This window comes from Lytechinus variegatus, chromosome 7 (assembly GCF_018143015.1).
Source record: "Lytechinus variegatus isolate NC3 chromosome 7, Lvar_3.0, whole genome shotgun sequence".
In the NCBI taxonomy this organism is placed as follows: Eukaryota; Metazoa; Echinodermata; class Echinoidea; order Temnopleuroida; family Toxopneustidae; genus Lytechinus; species Lytechinus variegatus.
The window spans coordinates 7,179,411-7,198,127 of NC_054746.1; the positions used below are offsets into that span (position 1 = coordinate 7,179,411).

An 18,717-nucleotide genomic window follows, 5' to 3' on the forward strand; every position below is an offset into this window, starting at 1 on the left:
TTGTGTTACAGGACCCTGTTGGGGCATTGCCAGAAACATTTCCTAATCAATCGTAAGACCTTTGATTTGTGTTCAGTTGCAACTCAACGCTCCTGCAATGCCTCATAAGACTCTCTGGCCCCCATTCTGAAGTCGCGTTTAACTTAAACTCAGGTTTAAAGTTGTTGTTTAAGTATGGATAGCCAATTGTTAGATAAATCACTAATGGTAGAGATATCCTATTTCAGCTCAATTCTTCTCAAATCAGTCATAATTGTCTAGGAAGTATAAATAGATGATTGTCTTCACCATCGATGAATCAGGAAAGACCAGAGTAAACATAAACATACAACTTAATAAAAATTTAGCCACTTTTGGCTTCCCATAATTTTAGCACAGATTTGAACCATGGTGTACCGTAAGTAACGGTGTATTAACCGCACCTTTTTCTCGGCGGGATAGTAGCAAAAGTCGGGGGTGCGGTTTATACACGGTGACGGGTCTGAGCCAGCCCGCCGTAACCCCTCCCGTACATGTACGTTGTCTGCCAGTTCACAACACATCGAGTGGCCGGGCGTAGCCGCCCAGGCAATGTCGTTTTGAGGGGTATGAGCCGCGGGTAATGGGAATCGATTAATTAAATATTGTCCATAACAAACGCACCCACCTTCATGACACTAATTTTGACTTTATTCTCGATTCAAAGTAGTGAAGTTCCCTGGCTAATTTAAAAGAGACGCCAAGCACACTCGGTAATATTTTGTCACCGCTGAGTGAGAGTTGAGTGAGCTTAGAGATTGCGTTGTAATGTGGTTATAGTGCGACTTAAGCTGGCGCTATAGCTATTCAAAGTCCCGTTTCGCGCCAGCTTGTTTTTTTTCCTTCCTGTTTGCTTTTCATAAGATACCATGTAAGCTAGCCACGCACGAGAGAGACGGCACAAAGCCGTAAAAAACAACTGGAAAAAATGTCAATTTCTTTGTTTCTTGAACCTTCCTGTAATCCCGTATCCAAACTTCATGCTAAGACATCAAATTTCTGAAATTGATTGTGAGATTTTGATGCAAGAAATGTGAATGTTTCTTCCTCCTACGCTGGGAAAGACACAGATCATGATTTGATAAAATGTACTGGCATGACCGGTACTGTATCGTAGTTTGCAATGTACATGTAATGGCAGTGCTGTGTGTGTGTACACTGTGACTGTGAGGTGAGTGTATAAGTTACCAATATTGTCGGGATTGTTCTTTCTAATATTTGTAGATGAATTGATCAAGAACAGCAGATTTCCGCATACCGGTAATCTCTTTGGATACTTTGAAATCTCAAACTTAGTTTTGTTTCTTCGTACCTCAAATAAGCATGTAAATATGAGAAGAATTTTTTTTTTTTTTTTTTTTTTTTTTTTTTTTTTTTTTTTTTTTGTCCAAAGTTGGGGGTGCGGTTTATACACGGGTGCGGTTAATACACCGTTACTTACGGTAAGTTAAACCTGACTTCAGAATACGGGCCTGTGGAACTTTTATGAGGACAAGTCATGGTTACTTCTTTTTTCCATATCGTCATGCTTGCATCATTGAAGCAGTATCAACAAAATGAAAATTCAATTTGATACGAAAAAAGTTTGAATCTCACCTCAGGTTTTGAACTAAGACATCCTTATCATGCAGCACGTGCAGAATCCTGAGAGTTGTTGAGATTACTCATGAATGGGATCTTTTCATTTACAGGAGGCGATTCTTAACAAACTTCAGAGTAGTGTAGAGACAGAAGAGGTTAAATGGGAAGAGAGGTTAAATCAAACGGAATCCAATCTAGGCCAGGTAAGTTGCATGTATGTGTGTGAGTTGCATTGCTTCTATTTTTTTTCTCTCTCTCGCTCTTGTTTTTGATGAAATATTAGACAACCATTTGACATTTCGTATCTGAATAAAACATTAGAAAAGAATAATTTAAATTATTGCAAAAAAACAAAAAATCTGATGTGCAGTCTTTACTAGAAGAACTTTAACATTTGAATCAAAGAAAACAAATTATGGGGGCATGAAAAATGGTTCAATTCTTCAATTTGGCCTAGACAATATTATTTCTTGAATTTACAGTAGTTATAGAAAAAAAGTAAATTTGAAAACTTTGGTGTGGGTTCAGGCATAATTTGTTTATTTAATCAAATGAAATTTGTTTTAACGCAAAGCCTATCACCTTTGTGAATTTGAAATTATGCTTAAATGTGCATGTTGGTCATGTTCAAATATCGTCCCTAATATCCTTGTATAATGTCTATGTGCATGCAGTAATATAGTCCCTTTTATTAATACAGTCTCTTGTAGCTGCAATGTCTTATTAATTTGCTTGTGTGCTTTGTGCAATGGTTTATATTCCTTTTCCTCTTCCTCACTTTTCCTCCTGCCTCTCCCCGGCCTGCTGCTTCCCTTCCTTTCCAATCCTCTTCCCCCATCACCTCTTCTCTTTCCTCACCCCTCTTCTTCCTCCCTCCTTCCTCCTCTCCCTCTTTCCTCTTCCTTTCTCCTCCTCTTCCTCCCTCTCTTCTCCTCTTCCTCTCTTCTCCTCTTCCTCCCTCTCTTCTCCTCTTCCTCCCTCCCTTTTCCTCCTCTTTCTCCCTCTCTTCTCTTCCTCCCTCTTTCCTCTTCCTTTCTCCTTTCTCCTCCTTTCTCCTCTTCCTCCCTCTCTTCTCTTCCTCCCTCCCTTTTCCTCCTCTTTCTCCCTCTCTTCTCTTCCTCCCTCTTTCCTCTTCCTCCCTCCCTTCTCTCCCTCTCCCTCTTCCTCCCTCCCTCCTCCGCCTCCCCGTCTCCTTTTCCACCCCTCCTTCCCTCTTCCTCCCTCCTTCCTCTTCGTCCCACTTCTCCTTCCTCTTCCTCCCTCTTCTTCCCTCCCTCCTCCTCCACCCCTCCCCCTTCTTCCTCCTTCCCCTCCCTATTCTCACCTCCCCCTTCTCCTCCCCTCCTCTCTTTCCTCCTGTCCTTCCTCCCCTCCCCCTCCTCTCTTTCCTTCTCTCCTTGCCTCGTCCTCCCCTCCCCCTCCTCTCTTTCCTTCTTTCCTTGCCTCGTCCTCCCCTCCCCCTCCTCTCTTTCCTTCTCTCCCTCTCCCCTCCTTCCTTGTTCTTAAAGGCTAAATCTGAAGTCAACTCATTACAACAAGAATTGGCTTCATTGTCTTCTTCCCAGTCACAGGTGAGATTATAGACCGACCGATAAAAGTCCAAACCAAACTCACATTGGTGTGTAACTTATTGCATCAATCTTGCCATCATTAAAGGAAACTTTCTTATTTTGGGGTTTATTTCATACAACATGTAGAACTGTGTATAGATCAAGGAAGCATTTCATGAGGTTTAGGTCAGTGAGATTGACTGACAAATGTTACAAGCCATGAAAATCCTTGCATCTGAGTGGCTGAGAGCTAATTAGTCGGTAAAAACCCTGACAAAATGCTTTGTGAAACACTCCCATGATGTCCTTGAAGTTATTGTAATAGACTGTTATTATATCATAGTTTTTCAAATTCTCATGAGTGATTTAGAAAGAGTTTGAAATTCACCACTCTTTGCCAAAGTATGTGTCATGAAATCACATTTTAATTCAGTTTCAGTGTATCTAAATGCTTTTTAAAAGGATATTTACAGAAATGTTTTAAGATTTATAGTATATATGTATTCATCAGATTTTTAAAAATTATTAAAACTTTTTTAGAATCAGTAATAAATGAATAGGGGTTACTTTTTATGATTACATAGGCCTACTCTGTATTACATTAAGATATTTTATAACAGTTTCATAAGTGTAATATCCCTTCTTTGAAAATTCAAAATGAATTTGAACATTGAATCTGTCTATCAAATACCATCTTTATTTCATTCCATGCATGTTCATTTGGATATTTAAAAAAAAACACATCAGGCCCATGTAAGTGAATGCTTTAGATTGAGTGCAAGTGTCTATTATACCCTTTTTGTGTGTAAAATGTAATCTTAATGAATGCATACTGGGTAAATTACCTACAACATTTCCCTGATATGACTAATTTTACGTATAAACATCACATGGTAATATGTATAGCGTGCCGTTTATCTATTTTTTTTTTATAGTGAATGGAATTCTGTCTAGGCATTTTATACAGTTATAAACATCAAGGGTTAATGCAAACATGACTCAGTATTGAAATATATCTATCACTTGATATTTTGGGGTTTAGAAAATTCAAATAGTTTTAAATATCATACAGGTCATGAAGTTGTGACTAAAAGACTTGTAGGAATTGAGATATGCAGTCTGTAGTGAACTAACATCTAATGCACTGGTTATGTTAGCATTTTGCACCAATAATAATTTTAGATATTACAGTAATGATATTAACATATGTATTGTGCTACATTGGTATTATGTAAGATTATAGTAATGTGTGTAATTAACCATTTTGGGAAGACTCTTTTACTCTAACTGCATTACGTAGCTAAAGGTTGTAATAATGAGATAACAGTATCTGTATGAATGCCATGTATAAGCAACCAACTGTGCATTATTTGTTATATATAAAAGGTTATGGTTCTTGGTCAATTGTTGAGCTAAATGATTCCCATCACCATGTTTCTTGTTTAGTATGCTGAACAGTATGAAATCCCCAACATGGTGAGCATTGAACCCTTACCCTAACGTATTAAGGCTTTCATCACGTTCCACTACTCTTATCATTACTTCATGCTCGAATTGCTCATCTAACACCTGATTTTGGTGGCTTTATGGATCATTAATAATAGACATTGTATCTAGTTTGCCACCTCTGTATTATACAAGCGTCCTGTCCTCGGCAAATTGGCCCTTTGTAAGAAGTGTGTGTTGTAGAACTTTTCTTGTAAGGCCTCTCTTCTGAAATGGTCAGTAGATGGATCAATGACCTTTATAAGCAGGTCACACTGTAATGAGTATAATGACTAATAATGAATGCAGTTTTACTGCCCTTTTCACACTAGAATTATGAATGCTAATCATGATCACGATTTAAAATTCTAATGCGGAGGTGAATTCCGGATCAGTTTCACTGAAATTACGGTACAAATTTTACGTGTGAAAGGCTTGACCTCCAAAACATCTTCTTTTTTTTTTTTTTGGGGGGGGGCGGAGCTTAGGTGTCCTTTCAAGCATTTCCGTAGATAATATAATTGTCATGCACTCATTGTATCGATGTAGTGCTTTGATTGAGAGTCACCAAGGACACATACCCCCGTGCTCGGGAATCCAAATTCCAATCACAGTTTTTGAGTGAGCGTGTGAAAGGTCCGATGATTCTAAAGACAAATTGCAATCATTACAATGATGATTCAAGATTCACGCATGAAAAGACCCTTAGAAATTGCAGGAAGGGTTATTACAAAACTGTCAATGAAATTTTCATAGAACATAAATGTATAATGCTACCGGTGTTTATTTTCTTCCAACATTCTTCGATTCATTATCGACAAAGAAAAAGGGAACAAAACCATCGGAGGTACAGTAATTCTTTTAAAAATGAACTTACTATAAAATCAATTATTATAGATGAGTCACCAAATCGACTGTTACAATAATAGAAACGAGCAGCGAAGTACAGTAGTATTACTATCATTAGAGTAAAGCTTTGATTGTTTGTACCCATTCAACTTACTAGAACCATTGTTCAAAGATAATGTACCCCCTTTAGAACATTAGTCATACTCAACATCAAGTTTTATCTGCATTATGAATGTAATAACTCATTAAAACCTGTGCATGGGTGCTTGTATACTAGAGGGCATATATTTCTCTCTGTTGTATTCCTATCTATGCGGGTAAACTGGTGAAGGTTTAATGCAGTATTGATTAGCTTACAGAGCTTCCCTGGCACGGTTTCAATGAGATTTGCAGCGGAAGTGTCAATACTTTGATATATATTTGATGTTTATTTGTAGGAGAAAAGCATATCCCTTTTTGACGGTTTTCATTGAAAATGTGCTTAATGAAGCGATGAAAATATTTAATTAAAACATGATTAATTAAATCAGTTTTTAAGACCATGATACAAAAGTTATGAGTCTTTACAAATAGTTATTTTTTTTTGGCTTGAGATAATCCATACTAAATGTTTAGGTATTACCCCGGATGTAATAGAATAGCATATCTCCATAGGTTATATTATAAATTTATTATACCTTTTGAAAGATTATTTTGGATTATTTGGATATTTCTTTGTGATATGGAAGCAAACTATAGGCTTGAAAAAAAATCAATATTCATTAATGTGGATTATGCATATAATTGTGCAGCCTAGAGATTTTCAAATTCAAAACAATTGGAAATTGTCAAGGAAGGATTTGGTAGATGAAATGATAGTTTACCAAAGATGGTGTTATATATTATTGAATGAGCCACATAAAATGATTTTCTACCCAAAAGTGGGTTTCTTGACTATATATTTCTCCTCTTCCTTCAGAAATATTATTCAAATAAGATATGGGGGTTTCTTTGCTATTTGCTTGTTGTTTGAGGTATCGTGTGTATTCTATTGCTATTTGGTCAATTTTTAAATTCTGCCAATCTGTTCCCTTCGGTGAAGGATTTTTAGTCAGTTGCTGAGCATTTTTGAAATATCCCATAATTTTCAGAAGACCACTGAAAATTCAAGGTTATCCTCCGAGCTCGAGGAGGCCCAGGCCACGATAGAAACACTCAGGCGGGACCAAGAGGCGGCGGCATCGAACTACGAGACGACAAGCCAGGAATTAGAAGAATTGAAAACGCAGCTTCATCAGTTGAAAGAACAGTTGGAAGCAGCCAATCAGAGGGTAGAACAGAGCCACGACAGAGAGGAAGAAAACCAGGAGGTAGCCTCAACTCGAACATCCCTAATACTAATCCATCTTTTTAAACCACTAATATCAAATCCAAAAAATTATCTTGGAATAATTCCATTAAAATGGAGCAAATTCTACAAACTCTCTTCCACTTCTCTTTAGCTATTCTTTCTGTGATCTTCCAAACTTGCTTTTGCAACCCTATCCCTTATGTACAAAGTAGTTGGCAGTGTTTGTTGCATGTGGCGCCATATTATGCATGCCTTCCAAATCTTATCGGAAGTAAACGTAATAAAGATTTCAGTAAGTGAGATCTAGTTAATTTCTAGATGTTGCTTTTAATGCATTATTACAATTGTTCTATTTGACAGGGTTATTCATTGTTATTGCATGTAACACATTCTGTTAAATGCAAATTGGCATCACAGGGTACAAATTCATTTGGGAAGTATCCGAAAGAAAAACGTGCATGGATACAATAATTTTCATATTACGGGAAGTCTACCTATGCCAGATCCTTATTTTTGTTTTACATTCATATTCCATCCTTCATCTAGACCAAGAATAGGCTATCTTCATCTGAAGCGGAAGTGAAGAGGTTATCCGCTGACCTGGAGCAAGCCAAGGCCAAGTTGTCTGACCTGCAGTCAAAGGTCACATCCGCCGATGGTCAAGGTGAAGAGGTCAAAGCTCTCCAGAAACAACTAGCTGAATCTCAGAGCAGGCTGGATGCCTCGGAGAAGGAGATCAGCTCCTTGAAAGAGGCAGCGGCTTCAGCTCCAGCTGGAGGGGATGATGGAGCAAAGGAGAAGCTCATCAAGGCTCTCATTGAGGCTGAGGAGAAGGCTTCTGCTCAACAGAAGGTCAGTTACTGTGGCAGTTTAATTTGGTCTTATGAAATCAATCTTCTTTTAGTTCTGATATTTTTCGACGAAGTTTGCTTTTCATGATTATGCTGTTTTTTGGTGTAAAATAGATTTGGTTTCATTTGAATAATTGTGCTTTCATATAAATCAAACTGAAACCATTCAGTTGTTTCGATTCAGAGTTAGCTTATGTATTGAGTACTATTGGATTTCTTGTGTATTCAATGAGGTTTTTCAATTCATGCAAAGGAAGTTGATGTTGGGAGTTTGATTAATGTCAACCTACTATTGATATTCTAGTTCATTAAAAAAAATCTTTTATAGCATGTTTTGTTTACTTCTGTGATGAGAGCGTTTATTAGTAATTCCGTAGCAGTTCCAGCTTCCCATCTCGGGCTTCTTCAGAATATTCTGTATCAAGCACAGTTTGGGCTTTAACATGTTCTGGTTTATTTTTTGACCCAGTGAGTAAAACTATCTGACATCCCAGAATTCAATCAATCAGGGATTTTTTTTTGTAGTCATGATTATGAAGCGCTTTGATTGTATTAAACAGTTTATGAATATTTTATATTATTTTCATAATTATAGGAAATCGCAACTTTGAATGATAATCTGAAGAAAGAGAAGACACTCACCCAAGACCTAGGAAAGGCAGCTGCCAAGCTTCAGGCTATGTTAAAGAAAACCCAGACAGCTCTGAACACGGAGAAAGACACAGTGGCTAAACTCAAGATGCAGAACGGGGCCAAAGAGGGGGTGAGTAGATTCCTCTCATTCAGATTCTCCAATACCAATAGGGATTGTTTAATGCAAGTTGTCAGCACTGTCAAGATGTCTTCCTCCTTCAGTTACCCATAGATGGATGTTTTTGCATAGCGACTATGGAGAATTCAAGAACATAGAAAATGTCAACTGCCCTTTGATAACAATGAGCAACCAAGACGTCCTTGTCGAAAATTGGTGAATCGAAACGGCAATATCATCTTGGACTCTAGACAAACAATATATTTGCAATTTTTCGTCGGCTCCAAAACATAGGATGAACTGTCTGCTGTTCCGGTACAACAATTTTCAACAGCAAAGACCTCCCATCTGTGCATTGTCACTTGATGTGCAATTGTGTTACATTTATTTTGTTCTTGAGTCCTCTGTATGCAGTGAAGTGAAAACTCCTGAGTAACAGTCAGAGACCAGTGCTTCTTGGCCAATCAAAACCAAGTATTTCACTGAAATCGTCAGTGCTGATAACTTTTATGAAACACTCCCTAGAGAACAGAACGGTCTTGGCAGTTAAGTTAATGATAGCTTTGAAACTGGAGGAGAATGAATATCGGGTCGGTAACACAAAGCTTTAAAATGATCGTAGAACATTTTTCTACGACTGATTCCATTGACTACAATCAATCGTGAAAAGCAACAAATGATTAATCGCTAACCTTTGTATTCCAGGACCATGATCATCTGAATCATTTTTTTTTTTTTGGGGGGGGGGGTGAAATTTATAAGAGCTTTCTTCATCACACATTCTACTCATCATAAACATCATTAAGTCACCTTGACCACTTTCATATCACTTACTGGACAAAGCAGTGCTATTTGGAAGAAGATATGATTTTATGGTTTTATTTCTGTACTTGAGTTTTATAGGGAAAAATATTTTTTTTGTGAGTAAAGTTCGCAACCTTTGCTGGGGAAGTCTGAATGATAATGTATTTCTGGCTTGCACCCAGTAAGTAAGGTTGTGTGTTTGATCTGAATGATAAGTCTAAACAGTCTTGGAACCAGGATTATTAGGTGCAAGCTAGAAACACATTAACACAAAGTTTGCCTATCTTTTTTTTTTTTTTTCAGAAAGGCAAAATTGTTATAAATGGCTTTCAGTTGATTTTTTTTATTAATTCAAAATCAACATGAGAATTATTCAATAGGATTGCATTTACAACCAAGGTATGGAAGTAGTCTTAAAAGCTGTAGTACTGCTGTAATTGGTTGTTTCTTGAGTTTTGTGGAATTCTAAAATCAACATTAAATCTGGTGAGCATGTTCATTACACCAAAACTGTAAATGACCTTTAAAAAAAAAAGTATGCATTATTTCACTTTAACTTTTAGAAACTTATCACTGGTACAATGTACTTTTAATTGAGGTTGTAATGACCTTAGCTGTAGAAAGAATTAATTAGGACAAACACATATTCTTCTCTTACCTAGTCAACTTGTTAGATTTGAAACATTACTGATTATTATTTGCATATCCCACCAAAAAATTAATAGTAGTAACAACTACAGCAATGCCAACACCGAAAATAATAATATGGATAATAATTTTATTGATAATAATAATGATAATGACAAAATGATTAAAAAATTGAAATATATTTCACAATTTTGTCAGCAGATTTTGAATTGTGATTTTTTTTGTGCTTTATTTTTCTTACACAACTTCTTTGGTTGAAACAATGTAAGTTTGTCACATTGGCAATATGCACCTGATGCAGTTGAATCTTGCACCGAATGTTTTAAATACCCATCAACCATTCATAATCATTCACTTTTAGTGAGTATGTATATAATTAAATAATGGAAAAACGGATTGCTTTGATTATTGATGAAATGGATTAAAGGAAAGATTTATTACTATTGTGTTTAAATTACTGTTAGTTTTTATTGAAAATTTTGGAACTCCCTATCAGTTTCTTGTCATGTAAACACTACTAAGTTGCATGGGTGTATCGTGTGTGTCTTTGAGTTTGTTGTAAACCATCGCAGCAACCCATGCATGAAACTATTTCCTTTTCACCCCAGTTATAACTATGTACATCTCCCAATAAACCTTTTCATTGCATTGTTTTCTGTTCATTTTATGCCTCCACCCAACATCATACCAGGGCTCCATAACACAAAGATTAGCGAACAATCGCCATTAAAATGGACTGACCAATCAAGATCAATGTTACACACACACTTAGTCCAAAATATTCATTAGGAACCAATCAGAAGTGTTCTTTCATATTTTCTATTCATCGCTAATATTTGTGTTATGATGCAATGCATTTACAGGTTGCCTCGTCTTCTGTACAAATATTTGAATGTTAAAATAATCTCTAAAGATTTCTATCGATGGATTTTCTTAGAACCTCATATTAAAGTCAGTGATGAATATTGGCATTCCGAAAGCTAAGAAGAATTTGGTGGCATGAGGTCAGAGGTTATTTTGCAAGGTCAGAGGTCATTAGAACTACAAGCTTATAATTTGTAAATGTAATATTTTAACGACTTGGGAGAGTTTTACGAGGGATCATAGCAATGTCTACTATTAGCAACATACAAACTTACAAGTTTCTGGGGTCCTGTCGAGATTGAAATGGTAAATGTAAATGTCGCATATTTTCGCATATTATCCGACTCAGGCGGAGGCATAACTTTCAAAAGCTCTGCATATTTTCCAATGCCCTTCTAGTGATTTACTGCAAGATCAGGTAGCCCGCTTTTTGATGAAACGGTGAACTTTTTGAAAGAGTAAAGGTAGTTTATGGTAGAGGAACACCTTTGAAATCTGTCCTATTCCTATTCTTGCATCAGTTTTTTGCTTTATTTCTGCTTTATTTCAAAAGCTATATTTTGGGGGATTCTATTTTCTCTTTTTTTTTCTTTATTTCTTGCCCTTACCCCCCGCCCAAACAGGCCCAAGGGAGTACGTCATTGACAGAAAGCCAAGTAGAATTGCAACTAGCAGATGCGGCCAATGAGGAGGTACACTTTCTGTACATTATTTGTTTTATTGTTTGTTGAAGCGATGTTTAAACGGGATTAATTCTTTTTTTTTTTCCAATCACCCATGTCCAAGAGGGAATTGTCATGGTTCAATAACGCTCTGCTAATTTTCTTTCTTTGGAATCCACCATCACATCATCACATTCAAATACATTTACCATCTTTCTTTAAACATCACCATCTTACCAATAGCATCAACATCAGCAACTGTTACCACTACTTTTAGCATACTTTTACGTAAGCATACATTTTCAGCAGTTTATTACAAGAGGAAATTGGAATGTAAGCACTGAATAAGCAATTGTGTACATCTTTTATAATTTGATATGTAGAATATACATCTTGTGAAAGTTTTGTTATTGCCATATTTCATAATCCAGATTTTAAAGGTATTTTTTAACTTAGTTAGCAGCCGATTTAAAAAATTCTCAAACCAAGATGAAACATGTGTACAAGTGCATGTATTAGAACTATTAAACCCTGAAAACAACCATTATTGAGAATGAAAAGCTAAAACTACAAGGCAAACCCCGATTTTGTAAATAGGCATCTTATAGACACCTGAATAGTACACAGAAGTGTATGGGATGAAATTAAGATGGAGTTTCCGGTCACTTTATATTTCAATTTTTGAAGCACTAAATAATCATTTTCGAATGCAATTTTTTCTGGGCTTCATTTTTGGAACATATCACAGACACAGGTGACAAGTGTGACCTTCTAGCTCAGATTTTTTAAAAGTCAAACCAATGTTAACCAATCACTTTAAACGCTCAATATTTTGGTTGACTTGAGGGGTCCCTTTTCAGAAGAAGTTGATAAGTGTATGAATGCTAGGCTCTCAATTCTGACGAGGTTTGATTGGTAGCGAATAAAAAAAACCTGTCTTATGATTAAGATAATTTTTTTCTTCAAGTCCTAAGAAATTATTAGTAAAAATATCCTAAAAATTTATCAATATTGATCAAATAGAGAGAAGAAAGGATTAAACTGAAACATTTATTAATTGTTAGAAATAAATGATACTAATCAATCATTAGCAATGTTCCATTTATTGAATTAAATGGTATTTAACTAAAATTGTGTCATGATCTGTCTAGGTATGGTGAAAATATTTTCAAGACTCCTGATCAGATTAGTGGCAAACATGGTACTTTATAATCCTACTTATAACATTTTCATTCTGTCTGTTGAACATTTGTTTTCTGTTTTCAAAGGAATACAATATTTTTTTTATTTTTTATTTTTTATACTTCCAGTTTGCAATTTTTCCAATTCCTCAAGCTGGGCTTGGGTTTTGATTTCTCAACAATCATTTGTGAAAAATAGATTGCTATTTTCTTTTTTGAATTGGTATATTTTATTTGCATGTCGGGTTTTCTATATTGATTTGCATTCTGATTGTACTTTTCCTTTTTTATTTTCTTTGAAAATGATTATGTAATAATTATATGAATGTATCATTCAACTAACTGCTATACATGTTTTTCAGTGTATGTTCAATATTTCTTTTTTAGATATCGCATGTTTGAGTTGTCCCCTACATATAAAGGGATCCAATGATAAGCCAGTGAACCGATTGTTTTTGTCTCACCTGCATAGCAGAGCGGGACTGCAGGCGCCGCTTTTTCGATGGCGGCGGCGTCGTTGAAATCTTAACCACGGTTAAGCTTTTGAAATGTCAGAAAGTATATGGACCTAGTTCAGGAAACTTGGACATAAGGGTAATCAAGTTTCAGGTCACATGACCAAAGTCAAAGGTCATTTAGGGTCAGTGAACTTATGATAATAATAATATAGGTATATTTACCCAGGGTAGCCACTTCAGTTTCGAAAACTGTTCTCCCAGCGGGCCCTGCTATTATTTTAACTTGGACCATGTTGGGGGAATGAATATCGAAATCTTAACCAAGGTTAAGTTTTTGAAATGTTGTCATTACTTGGAAGTTAAATGGACCTCGTTCATCAAACTTAGGCATAAGGGTAATGGTGTATCACTGAAGATACTACCTGAGTTTCAAGTCACATGATTAAAAAAAGGCCAAAGGTCTCACAGGGTCAACAAACTTTGGCCATGTTGGGGTTATTTGAGGAATCGTCATCATAACTTTAAAAGTTTATGGATCTAGTTCATGAAACTTGGACATAAGAGCAACTATGTATCCCTGAATATCATGTGCAAGTTTCATGTCACATGACCAAGGTCAAAGGTCACTTAGGGTCAACAAACTTCTGTAATGTTATGGGTATTTATGGAATTGTCATCATAAATGTAAAAGTTGATGGATCTTGTTCATGAAACTTGGACATGAGAGCAACTATGTATCCCTGAATATCATGTGTGTTTTTCAGGAACATGGTCAAGGTCAAAGGTCATTTAAAGATCAAGGTGAATAATCTAACGGGGTATTCATTAGTTTTCAAAGGCAGCACTGCTGCTATATCAAGTTGTGTAATGCAGGCGAGACTGCCAGAGGAGTTCTACCTGTTTTTTTTATAGACTTCATATGTGTGTAGTAACTTAACTATATGTTTCAGATCTGTGCTTTTAAGTTACCATAGAAGTTTTCAAAGTGAAAAGGTATAGAGACTTACAGCCGCAGTCCGCTCTCCTTCCATTAAATGAAATTTTGGCTTGTTTTATATTTGATGACTGATGCAAAGTATCTGGGATAATTGAGGATATCAATTATGTTGACAATAATGATGATAATCACAATGTTAAAAAATAATGATAATGATAATGGGGAACACTACAGAAAAAGCATCAAAGTGTTAAGTCTATTTAGTCATTTCACATTCTCTTGTTATTCATTCTCACAGATCTCACCATACTGTCTTGTCATTTCTTCCTAATTTGTGTATTATATGGTGACATGACATAAACTCCTGCGACATTTGCTCCAGCCTCCAACTCTCAAAGAGAGCATAGGGTTAGATATACAATTGTAATAGTTGTTGAAAATGAAAATGGTATGATTAGGGTTGATTTACTTCTGGAGGTTAGGTTTTATGTTTGGCTTAACACGCAGATTTTCCATCGAAGCAATTTGTCGCTGGAGTAAATGTCATGGAAACGTATTACATGGATAATGTCATTCGTAAAATAATTGATAGTTTGAGAAAATTTGTGCATGGATTCAAATCTAATTACAAATCTGAATCGCATGAAAATATGGGGCGAGTAATCCAGGTTCTTATTATAAAGTCATTTTTTGTTTTGTTTTGTTTATTTGTCTTTTGATTTTGAAGATTGATTGTTCCATTCATCGTTGTCTTTAAAGATATTCTGTTCCCTGCAGCTTTTTTTTGTTCATATCAAGTGTGGTCATGAAAAATAAGGTGATTTGCCTGAATAGTGAAAAAAAAACCAACATAATGGTCATAATCTGTATGGAAAAGTATGAAAAATTGATTACGTTGCCGGTGTTATTTTGAAGAAAAAAATTCACTCCCATTGCTTCAATAATCATATGAAGGGTCTAGTAATTATTCACCCTGAAGGTTTCTTAAAATCATTCTTTTACATATTTTTAAGGGTTTATTAAATTGTTTGCAACATAAATTGAATTATTAACCCCATTTTCATTCTTTTTCATTGTGTCACCCCTCTTCTTTTCTTTCTCTCTTCCTTCTCTGTTCTTTTTTTCCTTTTGCCCTTTGCTTCTTGTCTTTCTCCCTTTCCTTGTCCTTGCTTCATCTTGTCCGTTTTCCTCCTCTCCCTTTCTTCTCCATCTTTTCCCCTTCCATCTTCATCTCGTTAACTCTTTTCAGACGAAACAAGCCGATGGTACAGGGGTATAGCCGATGCAGTCGTCTCGTTGATACAGCAGCAGCAGTAGCATCACCAGCCCTCCTTTAACGATACAGTGCAACTCATATACACAACGGCCAATACCTTGTTCCATTGTATACACTTCTGCATGCTTGACTCATATCAGTAATAGGGTAGATTGTTATTATTATTACCGTTAGTAATTATACTGTACTTAAGCAATTCTATGTAGTGCACAGGCCAGGTCTTGGTATATCAGAATAAGAATATGGAGCATCTCTTTTCTAAAGATAATGCCCTTAAAAATATATAAGGTGGAATCTAAAGGAAAGTGGTATTATATAAAGAGGTTTTTATTTTGTTCTAGCCAGTGTATGCATTGATTCAAAGTAATACCCTAACAAAATAGTAAGTAACATTGAAAAAAAATGTTTATATTGGTTAAATAGATGAAATCTCTAGTATTTTTTCTCTCTTTTCATTTTTGTTCTTGGTTCCATGTTTGGTTTTTTTTTGTTGAATAATTTTCTTAGAGCAACAGATCTCGGTAAGTTTCTTTTCAAGATCTGGGAGATTTCATTGTGATTTATTTTTGTTTATCTTTAATAATTAAACGTATAATCATTCTTTCATTGCATCCATTGAGCTTCCACCAATGTTAAAGAAAACAAAAACAAACTGAACTGTGATGCACTTTTCAAGGATGGATCAGAACTTTAAAGATGCTCTGGGTAGATGTTAGATATTCTTTGTATTAATCTTGCAAAAAAAAAAGAAAGACAAGTAATGTATTGTAGCAAATCTAGATCAATTTGAAAAGGAAAGAATGTCCTGAAAGTGAATGTTGATTCACTGCCATTTATTTCAGCTTCTTTACATTCCTGCACATAAACAACTAGGCCCGTATTCTGAAGTCAGGTTTGACTTAAACTCAGGTTTGAAGTTGTAGTTTAAGTATGGACAGCCAATTGTTACATAATCACGAACAGTAGATTTATCATACTTTCAGCTCATTTGTCTCTCAAATCATTCATAATTGTGTAAGAAGTATAAGTAGATGATTGTCGTCACCATCGATGAATCAGGAAAGAGCACAGTAAACATAAGAAACATACAACTTAATAAAAATTTTGATATTTTTGGCTTCCCATACTTAAACCACAACTTTAAACCTGAGTTTAAGTTAAACCTGGCTTCATAATATGGGCCCTAGGGTATATATTGACATTTCATAGATCTGGCTAAGATAAAACAGTGGATGAAATTGCCTTGCTTTGTGAAGATTGCTTGATATTTCACTTTGGCATGAATCTGTTGAGGTCTTTCTAGAAGGTAGCATTATGATGGGTTTATATTTGGGACCGATACCTTTCCCCATTTAAATGAAATGGCAAGACACTGTCAAGATCAAGAAATCATAGCATAACGTTGTAATGAAATGATAACCAGACTCAGCAGTGTTGGACTTATTTAATTCATAATTAAAAATCATTTTCAAGATATGGTTTTAAGTTGGTGATGAATGAATAGATTTGAAATCTTGCCTGCTGTGAATAATGCATGTAAAGTCAAATTCTACCTCTGTATTTCACTAATATTAGGAGCCAAGTTTTTATGACGATATGGGTAGATCGCAAGATGGGAAATAGGAAGAGGATTAAAACCTACTCTTGCATACTGTAGTGCTAACATCCACTCACACTGTATGACAGTGCAGTTGTACACATCGAGGACATATTCCTCACTCACAAGATACACTTATATTTTCCAGAGAGCACTGCCCAATGCTGTTCACACAAAAAGTGCACCATTTATTGTCAATACACTAATAATGTCAAGAAAACAAGTACACCGTAATGTGATAGCATACCGTGGAAGGATTGTTGCATTTCATTTGCATTGTTCTTTAAGCTGCCATCTTCCCAACTGCCAATGTTATTAATAGTAAGGTCCCTCATAGCTCGTTCCAGAATCGAGTGGCGTGTTCCCACTGCCAAATTATTAGATGCTAAAATTGACTCAGCATGGGTGGCAAAACTTACAGTAACACCATTGTCTGTAGTAGTATTTACTGATAAAGATTGATTTGTCACAAACAATCGACCGTGAGAACAACCACTCCATGTTTGTTGAAGTCCTTGAGTTTGTTTTAATAGATCCCCTTCCCAAGTTTCCTTATTTCCTGAGTAACCTGAATGTGTAGTGCTCCCTGGTTTGAGGTAGATTTTGCAAGAGCAGGTTGAAATGACGATGGTAGTCGTACTAAGAAGATCTCGTTTAAAAGATGACTGGAAGGTATCAACAGGAAATTGGGTCAAACCATGGATCAAACCAAAGATAAGAAAGGGGATCATACAAGGCAGGGTGCTACATAAGCACTTGCCCGATTGCCCGGGGCAAAGAGTCATACAAGTATTTCGAAGTAAAGACCAAAACTACTTGCCTGAATTGGGCAAGCAATTCTCACAGTAGAATGACCAAAATTAGGGTTGATATGATATATTGACCTTAATTTTGGTCATGGCAGGCAAGATAAAATCACTTTGGAAAAGAAATGCACTAACAAAGTAGATCAGTTCATGTCAAAAGAGAGAAAAAGGTCAATGGTTTATAAAACCACAAAATTTTCTTTTGAAGAGGTAAAACATTTTTTCTTTCAATTTTTTCAGGCTATTGTAATAGATTTTTAGGCAAGTATAATTCAACGATTGAAAAATGTACATGTCCGATTGGGCAAGTGCTTCTAAAATGTTATGTAGCATCCTGTACAAGGCTTAATAGGACAGGGAAACAGGGCTTATTAAAGAGATAAATACGATAATGTGAAAATATGCTTATTTTTAAGTTGGTACTTTGGTATATTGGCAGAAAAGGGTATTCTTTAATGAGATGAGACATGAATATATTCAGATCTTTATTATTATTATCATTTTCAGATGCGGATTCACGCATAGACGTGATTATAAGATGAATTTTGAGGATTTCAGATAGTTGAAGGAAAAAAAAATCATAACTAAATTAATTTTGCTTGAATACATCGCCAACCTTCGTTTTCTTCTGTTGTCTTTTTGAAGGATTAATCTAGTGACACGTCGTCATTTTGGAATGGGAAGTTTGCATGTGAAACGGAAAAGCATTTCTGTATTCTCTAGTCGCCCACTCCCTTGTAACCTTGTATCATATTGAATGTGTACCCTAATGCAAAGATTCTTTCAAGTGTAGTGATGAAATTTGTTTGGATATGGCAGAATCTCTCTCAGTTATGATTTCATTATACAGTCAAGAACTTATGTGACCTGGGCGATCTTTCACAAAGATTTAAGTATGACCTAGAGTCGCACTTAAATGTCTAGTTGCGCGCAGTATAAAAGGCATGACAGCATTGGTCAGATCATACCAAGAGCACGCGCACTACTGCGTATTGATCAATAAGATTGCGCGTTGCATATCATGTACGCGTCAACATTTAAGTGCGACCTAAGTCATACTTAAATCTTT

The 18,717-nt window shown here is 35.8% G+C and overlaps 1 protein-coding gene across 17 annotated transcripts in view; it reads left to right on the plus strand.

Annotated features, from left to right (window-relative positions):
- LOC121418323 (ribosome-binding protein 1-like) overlaps positions 1-18,473 on the plus strand; it is a 61,054-nt gene extending 42,581 nt beyond the window's left edge. For 5 of the 17 annotated variants that reach the window (XM_041612119.1, XM_041612120.1, XM_041612126.1 and 2 more), the window contains 9 exons: positions 1,710-1,802; positions 3,108-3,170; positions 3,897-3,902; positions 4,596-4,625; positions 6,614-6,832; positions 7,360-7,665; positions 8,260-8,427; positions 11,355-11,423; positions 15,219-18,473. In XM_041612119.1, the coding sequence (XP_041468053.1) occupies positions 1,710-1,802; positions 3,108-3,170; positions 3,897-3,902; positions 4,596-4,625; positions 6,614-6,832; positions 7,360-7,665; positions 8,260-8,427; positions 11,355-11,423; positions 15,219-15,248 (984 nt within the window). In that variant the 3' untranslated portion in view covers positions 15,249-18,473. The remainder of the gene's footprint in view (positions 1-1,709; positions 1,803-3,107; positions 3,171-3,896; positions 3,903-4,595; positions 4,626-6,613; positions 6,833-7,359; positions 7,666-8,259; positions 8,428-11,354; positions 11,424-15,218) is intronic. The other 12 variants (XM_041612122.1, XM_041612129.1, XM_041612128.1 and 9 more) reach the window with 10 other exon arrangements.
- Positions 18,474-18,717: the final 244 nt, after the last annotated feature.